General features: G+C 40.8%; 2 protein-coding genes and 1 long non-coding RNA gene across 3 annotated transcripts; 1 reads left to right on the top strand and 2 right to left on the bottom strand.

The window, feature by feature from the left end:
* Positions 1 to 14: 14 nt before the first annotated feature.
* LOC136748636 (uncharacterized) lies at positions 15 to 1,557 on the bottom strand. The gene is made up of 4 exons (XR_010816602.1): positions 1,529 to 1,557; positions 1,029 to 1,101; positions 332 to 472; positions 15 to 136 (listed from the first exon to the last, which is right to left on the bottom strand). It is a non-coding gene; the product is annotated as an uncharacterized LOC136748636 (long non-coding RNA).
* A 5,501-nt stretch (positions 1,558 to 7,058) lies between these two features.
* On the bottom strand, positions 7,059 to 10,060 carry ppp1r3da (protein phosphatase 1, regulatory subunit 3Da). Its single transcript, XM_066702546.1, has 2 exons — positions 9,844 to 10,060; positions 7,059 to 9,189 (listed from the first exon to the last, which is right to left on the bottom strand). The coding sequence occupies exon 2, from the start codon at positions 9,163 to 9,165 to the stop codon at positions 8,224 to 8,226; it is 942 nt and encodes a 313-aa protein (XP_066558643.1). The 5' UTR covers positions 9,166 to 9,189; positions 9,844 to 10,060; the 3' UTR covers positions 7,059 to 8,223.
* A 232-nt stretch (positions 10,061 to 10,292) lies between these two features.
* On the top strand, positions 10,293 to 14,938 carry fam217ba (family with sequence similarity 217 member Ba). The gene is made up of 4 exons (XM_066702545.1): positions 10,293 to 11,163; positions 11,271 to 11,382; positions 11,831 to 11,916; positions 12,111 to 14,938. The coding sequence occupies exons 1-4, from the start codon at positions 11,057 to 11,059 to the stop codon at positions 13,444 to 13,446; spliced, it is 1,641 nt and encodes a 546-aa protein (XP_066558642.1). The 5' UTR covers positions 10,293 to 11,056; the 3' UTR covers positions 13,447 to 14,938.
* Positions 14,939 to 15,373: the final 435 nt, after the last annotated feature.

The raw sequence follows: 15,373 nt of genomic DNA, 5'->3' as shown, positions 1-15,373 counted from the left end.
TACTTATCTTCTTGACAAGGCCTTGTTTAATCAGCACAGTCATTCCCTCACTTCCCTGGATGCTCAGGGACTTTCCAAACTTATAGAGGCAAGACAGCAACTGAGAGGCATTTTTCACACACTTTTTATCAAGCTCCTACAGAAGGACAGGAAAAAAAACACAAACACAAAGTGTCCCAGTTGCCAGATTTGATTAATCACCCATCAGCGACACACTCAAATAAACAACTATTTGTAAAACTTAAAGAAACATTTACATAGCAGGGCCAGTGTTTAATACACAGCCAATTAAACATTCTATGAAGGACAAGCAATGCATTTGCAACCCTACCCTGTTTAGGAGTTTGTCCAGTTTATTTAACAACTGTTTGGAACATTTCTGAGTTGTGCCTTCGATGCTTTCATCCGCCAGCAACTCCTCCAAACCCTGGAACTCATTTTTCTTCAGGGCTTCGTCAATGCACTTCTCAAGCTAGGAGATAACGCACCGACAGAAGCCTAAATCAGCAGTACTGGGAAATGCAATAACTACCAATCAGATGTTTTGTAACACAGCTTAAAACAAGGAGAGCGACGAAAGCCTTATAACCTTTGGAAGCTGGAAAAATAAATACACACAGGGTAAAATATTAAATGACAAAAAACAGAAATGTTAATGAGAATGTGTTACAGTTCTTACGTAAATAGACTTATAACCTTTATAAATTGAGATGTGTTGGGAGCAAGGCCTAACATGTTTTTTTTTGCAGGATAGACAATCTGCAGTTTAGAATGTCATTCACTGCAGGCTACAACACAATCACAGAAGCCAATCAAGTGCAGTGATATTAAAATCCCCCTAACTGTACCAGACTCAATGCTGGCAGTAACTGGACCAAATCTGCGGTGCTTTTAGGATTCAAAGCTAGATGGTAGTGGCTCTTCTTGAACCAGGTGGTATGGGTTTCACATACTCTATAGAAGAGAGATTTAACATGGGAGGTTTCAGGGGTCTTGAACTCTTTTCCTTTCACAACTCAAAGAGGTACCTGTTGATCCTGGCGGGGTGGCATTTTCACCAGCCAAAATCAGTTTGTTTGTATTAGAAGTCCAAACAAAAACCTGCAATAGCAAGAAGAAAGTAAGGTGACTTTACTCCTTACCCCTAAAAAGCTTTCTTTATCTGAAAGTATCCAATTAAAAGGTATCTACAGCTGCACACAAACAAAATAATTTTAAAATCATTAAAAATACTTTAAGCCCTCTTTAAAGCCCCTGTATTGAGAGATTGTGACCCAGTTTAAATAAAATATCAAACAGTAGATATTTAGTTGCACACCCTGTGTAAGCAGTTTGGCCAACAGGACTTTCGAAACTAATGTGAGCAATGAGAAGAAATGTTAGACACACCATCAAATTAAACTGGGTCACCCTCCTTGCTGACATGTCATGCACGCAAATTCAAAGATGCCTGAGCTGTACAAAGGGACGGGACTGGGGATTAGACGCCAGACATGCTGTAAGCAAAACTAAATAAAACACAACTCACCTTCCACCCTGAGTAAAAAGGACAGGGCTAAAAAGAAAAAAAGAAACACAATATTAGCAATAATTTGCATTGTGTCTATCTAAAACTGGGTCATTTTGATGATTTAGCAAAATTCTTGCTGTCTAACTCCCATTCATACACTGCCACACAGTGGAGACATCCGGAAGTGACGACTGTGCATTTACTGTTACCTCTCGAGACACTGTCCTAAATCAGGGCGATATATTGAATAACGCACCGTTACTGTTACTGTTTAGTACTGAGTTACACATTTACGCCATTAGCCACACACTGGTGTCACCATTTATACATTTGTGTCGCTGCTTAAGTTTGGCACAGAAAAATATATATAATTTCCCTCCACGGGCGAGATCGCAGAAACGCTTGAAATCCCACACTGTAATCGTGACTGAGATGACTGATCTCTAAAGACAACGGCTCAATTCAGTTTCGATCTCGGACAAACGCAAACATAATGTCGACTACATGTTGATTATATAAAGCAAGTGTGGCACTATTTAAAGTCGTGTATGGACGGCGACTCACAGCTCCTTGGAGTTTCAAGCGGCCCGCTTCCTTCTGATTTGAGGGATCACACAGCTCCGTGAATGAGATGCTGGCGTTGCGGTGTATTGTACCGATCCAGACGTCAATAGCCGTCAATGAAAACCCCGAGTCCGGAGCGAGCCGCGTGTTCCCGCTGAGCCTCGCGAGAGCTGAGCCGGCGCGCGCGCGGGAAAACGGCCCGAGCGCGAGCGGGGCCTCGTTACTCAGCGCCAGTATTAATTACACCGTAATTTACATTAATTATACTGTAACTTACTTGTGTGTTTGCGCACCTGTATTGTGTTTGTCACAATTACACCTGTCGCTGTGCCAGCCAGCTATTGGTAGGTATTGAATGTATATTTTAATGTGTTGAGGTGTTAATGGCAATGATAATATGCTACAGTATGTTGGCCTACTCCTTGTTGGAACTGCCAATCTTTGTAGAGTCCGACAAACAACGGAGATCGGCTACCAAGCAAATTAAGTCTTTAAATATAACAAAATAAAAACAAGGCAGTAACATTTCATTTTTTGTTTTGTTTTTATTTAAGCAAAGAACTATACAAAAGTGGGTTTCTGTGTTTTTTCTACATGTTTGCTAAGTCATGGCAACAAACAAGGTTGGTATAAATTGCCCTTTTCTGTTTCTGGTATATATACACATACATACATGCATACAACAGTGCCTATAGAAAGCCTACACCCCCTTTCAAAATGTTCAACTTTTTATTGGCCTTATTATAGCCTGGAATTAAAATGCATTACAATGATTTACACATCCTACCCCAACAAAAGACATTTGTAGAAAATGTATTAAGAATAAAAACTGTAATCCTAAATTAGCTCAGATGTTTCCAAGCAACTTCAATATCACACACCAAGATAGATGGTCTCACCCTTGTTAAATTGGGGTGATTCACATGATTTCAGGATAAACCCAGCAGTTCCTGTAGGTTCCCTCTGCTGGGGAGTGCGTTTCAAACAGACTCAACCATGAGACCCAAGGAGCTTGAAAAAACTCCAGGACAAAGGTCTGGAAGGAACAGATCAGGGTCAATCAAAGGCCGATTAATATGTCCTTGAGTGGCCCAGTCATAGCCCTGACCTAAATTTGTGTCATGACTTGAAGACTGCTGTCCATCAACACTCCCCAAGTAGTTTGACAAGAGCTTGAACTGTTTTTTAAAGAAGAATGGTCAAATATTACCACAGAGCGTATATTATTACCAACAAACCTGTAATTGCTGCCAAAGGTGCTTCATCAAGTATTAACTCAAGTGGGTGGAGTCATATCCAATTATCACATCTCAGTTAAAACATTAACAGTGTGTAGTATGATGTACAGATCAGTGAAAAAAAAATTCTCAAACTCTGAGGCACTGACACAACAAAATGTGAAACAAGTTCAATGGGGTGCAGACTTTCTATTGGCATTGTGTATATACACTCACCTAAAGGATTATTAGGAACACCTGTTCAATTTCTCATTAATGCAATTATCTAACCAACCAATCACATGGCAGTTGCTTCAATGCATTTAGGGGTGTGGTCCTGGTCAAGACAATCTCCTGAACTCCAAACTGAATGTCTGAGTGGGAAAGAAAGGTGATTTAAGCAATTTTGAGCGTGGCATGGTTGTTGGTGCCAGACGGGCCGGTCTGAGTATTTCACAATCTGCTCAGTTACTGGGATTTTCACGCACAACCATTTCTAGGGTTTACAAAGAATGGTGTGAAAAGGGAAAAACATCCAGTATGCAGCAGTCCTGTGGGCGAAAATGCCTTGTTGATGCTAGAGGTCAGAGGAGAATGGGCCGACTGATTCAAGCTGATAGAAGAGCAACTTTGACTGAAATAACCACTCGTTACAACCGAGGTATGCAGCAAAGCATTTGTGAAGCCACAACACGTACAACCTTGAGGCGGATGGGCTACAACAGCAGAAGACCCCACCGGGTACCACTCATCTCCACTACAAATAGGAAAAAGAGGCTACAATTTGCACAAGCTCACCAAAATTGGACAGTTGAAGACTGGAAAAATGTTGCCTGGTCTGATGAGTCTCGATTTCTGTTGAGACATTCAGATGGTAGAGTCAGAATTTGGCGTAAACAGAATGAGAACATGGATCCATCATGCCTTGTTACCACTGTGCAGGCTGGTGGTGGTGGTGTAATGGTGTGGGGGATGTTTTCTTTGCACACTTTAGGCCCCTTAGTGCCAACTGGGCATCGTTTAAATGCCACGGCCTACCTGAGCATTGTTTCTGACCATGTCCATCCCTTTATGACCACCATGTACCCATCCTCTGATGGCTACTTCCAGCAGGATAAAGCACCATGTCACAGAGGTCGAATCATTTCAAATTGGTTTCTTGAACATGACAATGAGTTCACTGTACTAAACTGGCCCCCACAGTCACCAGATCTCAACCCAATAGAGCATATTTGGGATGTGGTGGAACGGGAGCTTCGTGCCCTGGATGTGCATCCCACAAATCTCCATCAACTGCAAGATGCTATCCTATCAATATGGGCCAACATTTCTAAAGAATGCTTTCAGCACCTTGTTGAATCAATGCCACGTAGAATTAAGGCAGTTCTGAAGGCGAAAGGGGGTCAAACACAGTATTAGTATGGTGTTCCTAATAATCCTTTAGGTGAGTGTATATATATATATATATATATATATATATATATATACAGTGAGGGAAAAAAGTATTTGATCCCCTGCTGATTTTGTACGTTTGCCCACTGACAAAGAAATGATCAGTCTATAATTGTAATGGTAGGTGTATTTTAACAGTGAGAGACAGAACAACAACAAAAAAATCCAGAAAAACGCATTTCAAAAAAGTTATAAATTAATTTGCATGTTAATGAGGGAAATAAGTATTTGACCCCTTCGACTTAGTACTTGGTGGCAAAACCCTTGTTGGCAATCACAGAGGTCAGACATTTCTTGTAGTTGGCCACCAGGTTTGCACACATCTCAGGAGGGATTTTGTCCCACTCCTTCTTTGCAGATCCTCTCCAAGTCATTAAGGTTTCAAGGCTGACGTTTGGCAACTCGAACCTTCAGCTCCCTCCACAGATTTTCTATGGGATTAAGGTCTGGAGACTGGCTAGGCCACTCCAGGACCTTAATGTGCTTCTTCTTGAGCCACTCCTTTGTTGCCTTGGCTGTGTGTTTTGGGTCATTGTCATGCTGGAATACCCATCCACGACCCATTTTCAATGCCCTGGCTGAGAGAAGGAGGTTCTCACCCAAGATTTGACGGTACATGGCCCCTTTGATGCGGTGCAGTTGTCCTGTACCCTTAGCAGAAAAACACCCCCAAAGCATAACGTTTCCACCTCCATGTTTGACGGTGGGGATGGTGTTCTTGGGGTCATTCCTCCTCCTCCAAACATGGCGAGCTGAGTTGATGCCAAAGAGCTCGATTTTGGTCTCATCTGACCACAACACTTTCACTCAGTTCTCCTCTGAATCATTCTGATGTTCATTGGGAAACTTCAGACGGGCCTGTACATGTGCTTTCTTGAGCAGGGGGACCTTGCGGGCGCTGCAGGATTTCAGTCCTTCACGGCGTAGTGTGTTACCAATTGTTTTCTTGGTGACTATGGTCCCAGCTGCCTTGAGATCATTAACAAGATCCTCCCATGTAGTTCTGGGCTGATTCCTCACCGTTCTCATGATCATTGAAACTCCACGAGGTGAGATCTTGCATGGAGCCCCAGACCGAGGGAGACTGACAGTTATTTTGTGTTTCTTCCATTTGCCAATAATCGCACCAACTGTTGTCACCTTCTCACCAAGCTGCTTGGAGATGGTCGTGTAGCCCATTCCAGCCTTGTGTAGGTCTACAATCTTGTCCCTGACATCCTTGGACAGCTCTTTGGTCTTGGCCATGGTGGAGAGTTTGGAATCTGATTGATTGATTGCTTCTGTGGACAGGTGTCTTTTATACAGGTAACGAGCTATTAGGAGCTCTCCCTTTAAGAGAGTGCTCCTAATCTCAGCTCGTTACCTGTATAAAAGACACCTGGGAGCCAGAAATCTTGCTGATTGATAGGGGATCAAATACTTATTTCCCTCATTAACATGCAAATGAATTTATAACTTTTTTGAAATGCGTTTTTTTCTGGATTTTTGTTGTTGTTATTCTGTCTCTCACTGTTAAAATACACCTACCATTACAATTATAGACTGATCATTTCTTTGTCAGTGGGCAAACGTACAAAATCAGCAGGGGATCAAATACTTTTTTCCCTCACTGTATATATAAAATATACACATCAAACTTGAAAACAAAACAAAAAAAGACAATAAAAAGACAATATCACGTATACTCTTAATGTGTATATAAATGTGAAAAAAAAATCACCAATACACAATGAGCACAAGCCATGCATCAGGTATATCAGTATGTACTATAGCACTGGAGATGAATAAGTAATGTATACTGTACTAATTACATGTGTGTACTAATACATTGCAGTATGTTCTCTTGCTGAAATACAGTGCTTCAAAATGGAGAAGGAAAAAAGGCACATTTTGGCACTGGAGTTTTGCTGGCAAAATTTGCTGGCACAGGAAGCAATTGTATAAATAGAAAAGATAAGGCACAAACTGCAATGTCTTCATTGTTTGCCTATTTAGAATAACTCTGAGCATTACATCATCATGCTTAATGTGACTTAGGAAACAAAGGAAACAGGAAGTGCATATCAAGTAATACATAATGCAACATACAGGACAACAAAACACCAGATCCTCATAACTGACAACAAACTAATTTGTAATTTGCTTAGTTGGGTGACAATTTATTTTTAATAATATTTAACACTTTCAAAATCGAAAGAGAGAGTGTTACTAATCCTGTGCTTATGAGGTTGCAACTATAAACTCAGTCAATGTTTATTCATTTCAGTTATGTAGGCTATAGTTGAAAGTTCTTAGTTGTAAAAATAATACTAAAATTTAGTTGGAAATGGGAAAAGATTTTTAATGGTGAAGACTCATCTGAAATAACACATTCACAAGGTTGCTCCAATATTTAAACAACAAAATCCCTACATTTGAGGAACTAGGTATAGATAATAGGATACCAATTATACAAATTCAAAACACTAATTAATGGGATTAAATTGAAATATATTATAAATAATATTTTGTAATACTATATGTCAAATCAATATAATATAGAAATCTAATAGGAAGTAACATTGAGGAATGCCAATGATGCATAAGAAAAACGTTTTGCAACAAAACAGCTTTCTTAATATCCTCCTGAAAATTACAAGGTAACAGAACATTGTGTCATAGAAAATTACCTAGCCTATATTTTTTTTGTGTTGACAGTTGTTTTTATATATATTATGGGTGTTTTAATTTAAGCTGAAATGTTTTTTAACATTATATCTAATTTCCTACTGAATATTTTCATTAGCTATACAATTAATGTAACATTAAAAATGTGATGACAACATAATTTCTACAAATACTTTTGTATTATCTTTCCTTTTTTTAATATATATTGGAAGAAGGTCTTCCAACAACAAACAATTTGTTACCATAACTGGTTTCTAATAACCTTGTGGAGCAGTACAGACAAAATCAGGTAAAATCTTAGTTTATATAAGGAATTACTTTTTTGGTTAATAATGTGCAAAACATACTTAGGGCTGGATTAAATCAAAACTTTGTCACACCTGCTAATAGCAAACTACAAACCTGTACAACATAGAGGTTACATTTGTGATTAGATGAAAAATGCAAAGCAACTGAGTACAGTTCTGTAGTTTTTGATTAGTGGGTGGGTCAAAGTTTTGATTTAATCCCAGCCTTAGACTAAAATAATAATAATGTGACAGAATGGTTACAGTGTTTTTATTTAAAGTGCAATCCACATTTTACTTACAGTAGTAATTAGTATTGTTGTGTTCCAGTGTCAGATGTGAGACAATTGTATTCAAAGCAGACTGCTACCGAGAGAGACATAGTGCAAAAAGGTTCATATTTCAAAATATGTCTTATTAATAAAAAATAAAAATAAAATGTATTTAGTTTGCAAAAAGGTGCTTTTGCCTGTTGTTTTCCCCATTTGTGTCGGGAGACAGAGGTGCTAGACCCCTCAGTTGTCACTTAGATGAAGTGTACCAAGCTGCCTTCACACTCCTTGGGGACGGTGAGTTTGTAGCTGTGGCACGTCAGACTGTAGTTGTGGCCATCATTGTTGTCCCAGAACTCAGCCCCTCTGACATGGTAGCAGATTGCAAACTCCAATGTGGCACCGGGCAGCAGGATGAAGGGAGGCACTGGGAGCCGGAACCGAAACAGGTCCAAACCTGGCCCAGTTGTGACCGAGCCTCCACTAACACTAGACTCCCAGCATGCCTTGGTGTCTGAGCTGCTCTTCCAGTCTGTGAAGGAGTAGCGCACACTAACCTCTTTTTCAAAGGCCAGGTTACGGACCCACACAGAGCCTGTGATGCCCAGCTCAAAGCACACGACCCTCTCCAGGCACACATTCTGGCGGGACAGCCTGTCGTGGAAATCTGCCTGGTCTCCCGGCTGCTGGGCAAAGTCTGGCTGCAGATAATGGAGGGGGATTTCGAGGTGCCTGCCTGTGGCCAGCTCTGAGTTCAGCAAAAGCCTGGAAAGGACATGCAGAGGCACCGAGGGGTCTTCCGCTGCCTTGAAGACCTTCACCTCGGCTAACTCCAGCCCCAGAGAGTCCACAAACCGAACCCGCTGGCTCCCTCTTTCCTTATAGGAGCCCTTTCGTCGCTCAGGAGAGCTAGGCAGTGATCGTGCTCTCCTCCGAATTATGGACTTTGGCTTGGGCTCGCAAGAGGGTCCCCAGACTGTCACAGGCTCTCTAGAAACAGGCTCAATGGGTGCTGGCGGACGGATCCTCACAGGTTTCTGTTGGCTGCCTAGATCCTTCCCTAATGCATCTGCCAACCGGACTGTGAACCCATGCTTGGACACATAGCTGAGGTTCCTGGGGATGGCCAGCTCAGGTTGTTTCCTCTGCTGGGACTGCTGCTGCAGCCACCATGACCCGGGCCTGGCCATTTCCATGCAGGGTGGAGAGCTGAGAGGCACCTACAAATGAATTAAATATACATATTTAAGACATATCCACACTTTAACTGAATTTGCAGGACTGCTGTGGACAATCAACTCAATTCAACTTAATCTAGAAAGCGTTATTATTTATGACACTCATATTTATAGTTGTTTTTTTTTTTTTTGTAGGTTAAAGGCTGGTGACTATACTATACCATACTGAGTCACAGGATTACTTAATATACCACAGAATTACTTTTTTTTTTTTTTTATCCAACTGCCAATTTAAAAACATGAAACATACCAATCAATACTGCACAATTCCTGCACAAATCCTGCAAAAATCCTGCTGGATTGTGCAAGAAAGAGGATTTTGAGCAATGATTTAAAAACATTTGATTAAAAAATAACTACGGTTAAAAATACTTTCACAGTTTTAATAGAGTAAAAGGGTAACAACTTTTCCGTGCATTGCGTAGATGCATTTAATAAATCTAATGTAATAATTTATTTTACATAATTGAAACAAAACTATACAATTCGATACATAAGATACTAATGATCTGACATGCTATTCGTTGGTTTAATAATAATTATTGTTTGCGATCAAATCATTTGGATTATAGTAAGCACTATGTAGTAGTTATGGCCATTGTTATTCTTAAAACATGGCTTTTTATTGCTACATACAGTGATTGTCGCAGGCAGACTACTATCAGAGTCCGTCCTCCCTCCACACACCAGGAACTGCACCTCCACTGCAAGACACGCGTTTGTCACGTCCTCACAGCGCGGCTAAATATCCTGCTAATGCTCTGGGTGGCGATCAAGTTCGGCTCTGGCATTGCTCTCGCCATAAAAGCAAACGCACTTCTCCAATATGATAAACCAAAGAAAAATGGTTTGTGATTTGCGTGCGTATGCTTAATACATTCCAATTAAAGACGAGGAAGTATAATGTCAACGCATTCCTATCACAATATATTTTGTAATCGCATTTGTATATATAATTCTCATTTTCTTTTTCGCTGTACCGTCAGTAGGTGTGATTTGTGTATCATAACATCACCCTTGACATTTAAAGCAAGCGGTGTATTGTGGGAAATGTAGTGTATCCGTGTTGTATGGCCAATGAGTTATTATCCGTTTCAGGCTTCAAAATCTCCATGTCCTCGATATCCATCGTTTCGTGGCAGCGTGATGGTTGATTTTAAAAGCATCTGGTTGCTTTAAGAGGCGTTTCATTGGCGCTTCACTGGTCGTCGTTTGTTGGTAGAGAATGTAGGTCTTTCAGGGCTTCACTTCCCGACGTGCTCCGCTTTCCACTGGTCCTTCGAACAGCTGGATGCACAGACAGGTGAGGTAAACAAACCTCCAGCGACAGCAGACAAATGGATGAATACTAGCACAGCAGATCATTGCCTTGTCTGATTGATTGAGTAAAACACGGAGACTGTTAACTGCAAATACGGTTTTATTTGTATTTCTACGTATGCTTTGTGAATTTATGTTTCAATAATGACAATGTATGGCAAGCAAAGCATGATCTGTTGTTTTGATGAGGGGATTACATGCGGACATTATTGACTCCCTTAAAATTTGAATGTATATCTGCTGAGATTGTGATTGTGGTAAGACCTAATCCTGGTGTGAAATAAAACCTATTCAACCTATATTTTATCTGCAGAATAGATTGAGCACTGCAGTGTATCTACCCAGTTCACTAAGTGCGCATTTCGCTTTTAGCAAAAATGGGTCATTTCTTCCACCGTATTACAATTGTGTTGTATCTGATGAGGACTATAGACTTGAATCTTTAGCAAACCTAACCCCCTGGCTCGCCGGGTAGTGAAGTTGAGCTTGTGGGGTGCAGATAGTTAGCTACCGTTTCTGTGATTTGACTATGGGACCCATCCTGCAAGAGCGACCAGCGACAGCTGCCCTCAAGAAGGGATCTTCCAAAGAGCGAATAAGGGCTAAATGCTCCGGGAACAGCGGATCAGTGAGCAGGTCAGACACATTATTATTATTATTATTATTATTATTTATTGTTGTTGTTGTGATTTGCTTCACGAGGAGTCTAGGGGTTTGAGACAAATGCATGTTTTTTTCTGCAGTTCCAAGAAAGGGAAGGCAAGCCAGAACCACAGAGCCCAGAAGAAGGCAGGTGTGCAGCCCAAGCATGCATCTCCTCGCCAGGGCAAGGACCCAGCTCAGCCAACAGAGCGGGTGAGATGAGAGATGGCTGATAGCAGAGCACATATAGGTTACTCTCATTAGGAAATCACAATACTGAAGAGCTACAGGTGACATCACTTCATCACAATCAAAAGGGATTGACATTAATATGAAAATTAAAGGTTTCATCATTGCCACTTTATGAATAGTCTATGTTTCAGCTGGACAATTGAACTTACATGAACAGTTTTTGTTTAAGGTGTCTTTTTGTTTTCTTCAGATTAGAAGCAAAATGGCAGATGCTAAAGCATATATCATTACTTTTTGCTAAGTAATTTCTTAATTAAATCAATTTGCTAACTATGAATGATACAAAAGGCTACAGATTTTAAAACCCTAAATTTATCCAACGTTTATTTTATTCCAAATCAAAGGAGCACAAACTGAAACTGTTGCTTTTTCTTAACTGTTGTGATACTGACTTTCTTCTGTCTGACAGGGTTCTCAACGCAGAGGGAACAGAACCAAGCCTGGGAATTTGTCCATCACTGAGGGCGCCCCTCTGCCTGCTTCAGACAAACCTCAGTGAGTAAAACACTGCAAAAATAGCAGCTGAAATCAAATCTTTTAAAATGAAATGCTTATTATTTTTTAAATAAAAAAAGTAATTCTGAATATAATCCATGCAGAAAAAAAATTACATAATTATTATATTGGAGTAAAAATCATTGTATTGTATTCTGTGCCTGAATATGACAAAGGATCTATTATTTCTGCAGGGGTCCTGGCGAAGTAGACATGAAGGCTTCACTTTGCCTCTCTGCAGGCCGAGGTAGGAGGATTGAGACCCTGCCACAGCCCCAGAGTGAGGGGGACAAAGACGGAGGCTCCTCTGGTCCAGGCAAAAACAGACGCATGCTGTCCCTACCCCTGGTGCCCCCTCACTCAGATGCATACTCCGAGCCGAAGGAGGGGCAGGTCCCCAGCCTAGAGACACTCAGGCTGTATGAGGGAGTGGAAGATGATGCCGACAGTGCCAGTGACTTATCTGACTCAGAGAGGCTCCCAGTGCTCCCCTCACCCTGCACCCCGCCTCAGCTCAACCTCCGGGCCGAGCTCATCAACCCCAGCGACTTCCACCCCTACTTCCCCGGCCCTCGGGGAGGGAGCCATGCCAACTACAGCTACCCAGACTTTCTTCCTCCCCCCTTCAATACCTGGAGTCTGCGTCAGCTGGCCCTGTTCCTCAACACGGAGGGCAGGGGGGCCCCTCGGCCGAAGCCTGTGGGGCAGCTGGAGAGGTACCTGGAGCGCCTCCTGCAACTTGAGTGGCTCCAGATCCAAACCACTCAGGCGGAGAATGGCAAGCCTTCAGCCCCTGTGTCTGCCAGCCGCCAAAGGCCTCACACTGCTCCCCCTGGGCACCTCAGCCTTCCCAAGAGCCTCCGTCAGTGCCAGCGTGCCTTTCCCCTGGCCTTCCTTTCCTGCTTAGGGAACCCCTCTGCCTCCCAGCTCTCCCGGCCCGCCTGCCCTCACTGCCGCATCCACTACCCTTTCTGTAATGGCACCTGCCGATCCTATGCTTACCAGCGCCACTCCCGGCTTAGCCCCTTGCTGGAGCGCAGAGTGGGGTCCGCTGTTCCTCAGAAGAGGAGCAGCAGTGAGTCCCGGGTGGCCTCTTCTGATGCTGGGGCTCGGGTTCAGAAACCAGGGAGCCCCTCGCCCAGCGGGAACAGCCACCTGAAACGCATGCAGGCTGTGGGGAACATCCGCAATCCCCTGCCAAGCCCAGGTCCCAGTATCAAGCCCCAGACTGCACAGAGAAACAACTGTGCAGGGCCTGGGGTCCGAATTGGCAGGCAGAGGGGTTCCATGGTGGTCAAGGGTGTGGATTCAGAGAAAAAAGGGTCTTCTTGTGGGACCAGTGGCAGTGTGTGGGATGTCAGCCCAATAAGGAGGAGTGGGAATGAGAGGCAGAGGGCAGCAGTGACGGCAGTGGCGAGCTGGGATTCGAAACAAAGCTGTATCTTACCATCCAAAGAGCCGCCCCCTGTCTCCAAGGGTCCAGCTAAATCTAATGGGAAAGTGAAACATGTTCAGTTTATTACTAAATAACTGCATCCACCTGCATCTAGACACGTCTTTTCCCTAATCAGAATGCAGTATGAATGCTTTAGGGTTTTACAAATCTCTCTATATTGCAATATCTTGCCAATAAACTTTGTGTAAATATACATGTAAATATACATTTGTCAGAATCATATTGTGGCACTGTGAAGCATCATGGGCGTGAAGGAGCTACATTTTAAATGTGTAAGAATAAGTATTCAGGACCATCATAATCATTTTTGAGAGAGAAAGGGACTGAATAACAATAACTGGAATCAATAGCTGAATAATGCTGCCTTGAATTATTTTGGGTTTACAAGAAATTTTGCAGAATCTGTCTGCTGATTAGAAGAGAATACAGGATCAGATATTTTGCATATTAGTCTGCAGTAAATGTTATATATATTTGTTAAGCTGCATAATTTGTCAGCGTTTATATTCCTCTGATATCCTTTTGTATTTAGATTGCTTGTTTAGGAACTTATCATTTAATGTTTCATTTATCCATTTGTTTTTCTAGCATAAGCCAAGATACATAGTATTTTATTCAATAAAATCTGTTTCTCTAGGCCAGTATATCTCTTACATCCTCATAGGATAAAATGAAATCATTTTCTTGTCAATGCAATCTTTTTGTCAGTAAAAAATGCATATATAATATATGTTTGTATTTCTTATACAGAAAAGATTAATATATTTTTTAGTGTTCTCCACCATATATTTATACTTGCATATTGTAGATAGGATGCAAAGACATTTAAGCTGACCTGGTTGTATTGTGCATTTATGAATTTTCATATAATTGTCTATGATATGTGGTAAACGTTTTTAACTGGAAGATTTAAGCAAAAAAAAAATATATATATATATTATTATCTTTAATGTGTTACATATTTAAGTCATGTTGATATAATGGAAAGCTGCACTACTTGTCAAGTTTCTAACTTTCAAATTTTGGTTAGGAAGGTTAAAACCATCAATTGTTAAATGAACATATACATGCATATATACATTTTAGTGTACTATGAAGTGTTTCTTTGGGGGGGGGGTGGTCAGAAAAAATGTTAACTATAACGTTCAATGCAATATTGGATAATATGTCTTGAACATGTTTGTCCTTTGTATGTATTTTGGTTGGATTTCTGTGCTATATTTGTTTCCTTTTATGGTCTTTGTCGTGTCTGTATTTATTGAAGACTGCATTATTTTTCACTATTTTTGTTTTTTACTATTTTGAAAAATCCAAAAGAAGTTAGCATGGTATATTTATTTCATACAATTGCAATGTCCAATGCCAGTTAATGCCAGTGACACTTAAGAATTTATATCAAATTAATCAGTGCTTATATTAGAAATGAAATGATGGATATCACTAGTTTCATGATTCAGGTATGAACAGAATTAACAAATCCATATGTTACCTCAAAAGTCTGCAGATTGTATTACATTTACAAATTGTGTAATGAATTGGAAATTAAAAAAAAAAAAATCTGCTTCCTATCTTTCAAGATACATATGTGTTTACAGTGTCCTAATAATGATTCATCATTCATTTCAATACTGTTTGTATAATAATAATATTGTATAACGGGAATGAAGGGCAGTTTACATATGTTCTTTAACAAAAGGGTATTACAATTAGAATTTCAGAGATCTTTCTTTTTATAATTTCAAAGCACAACATATTGCTAACAATTCGTTTTTGAGTGTGTGGGTGTCTGAAATATGAACCAGGCATAATTTTAATATTTTAACATCCAGAACCCTGCAATATGAATCCCCCCAATAATCTTTAATCATAGATGCCCCCGGGGGTTATTAAATTAAACAGTGTTCTGGAACTCTCTGTACATCAGTTAACAATGGAGGCTGCGTTTCATCAAAAGTGAGAACGAATCGTGTCGTAGAATATTGTCTGCGTTCAAGTGATCTG

This window comes from Amia ocellicauda, chromosome 4 (genome assembly GCF_036373705.1).
Source record: "Amia ocellicauda isolate fAmiCal2 chromosome 4, fAmiCal2.hap1, whole genome shotgun sequence".
In the NCBI taxonomy this organism is placed as follows: domain Eukaryota; kingdom Metazoa; phylum Chordata; class Actinopteri; order Amiiformes; family Amiidae; genus Amia; species Amia ocellicauda.
Note: the sequence above shows the minus strand (reverse complement) of the source record. Positions and strands in the feature narration are given on the sequence as shown.

Excerpts from the sequence above, each read along its gene's own strand:
- fam217ba (XM_066702545.1), top strand. The coding sequence starts at position 11,057 with ATGGGACCCATCCTGCAAGAGCGACCAGCGACAGCTGCCCTCAAGAAG. Across the intron at positions 11,164-11,270 it reads AACAGCGGATCAGTGAGCAG|TTCCAAGAAAGGGAAGGCAA; the intron begins GTCAGACACATT and ends TTTTTTCTGCAG. Across the intron at positions 11,383-11,830 it reads CAGCTCAGCCAACAGAGCGG|GGTTCTCAACGCAGAGGGAA; the intron begins GTGAGATGAGAG and ends TCTGTCTGACAG.
- ppp1r3da (XM_066702546.1), bottom strand. The coding sequence starts at position 9,165 with ATGGAAATGGCCAGGCCCGGGTCATGGTGGCTGCAGCAGCAGTCCCAG.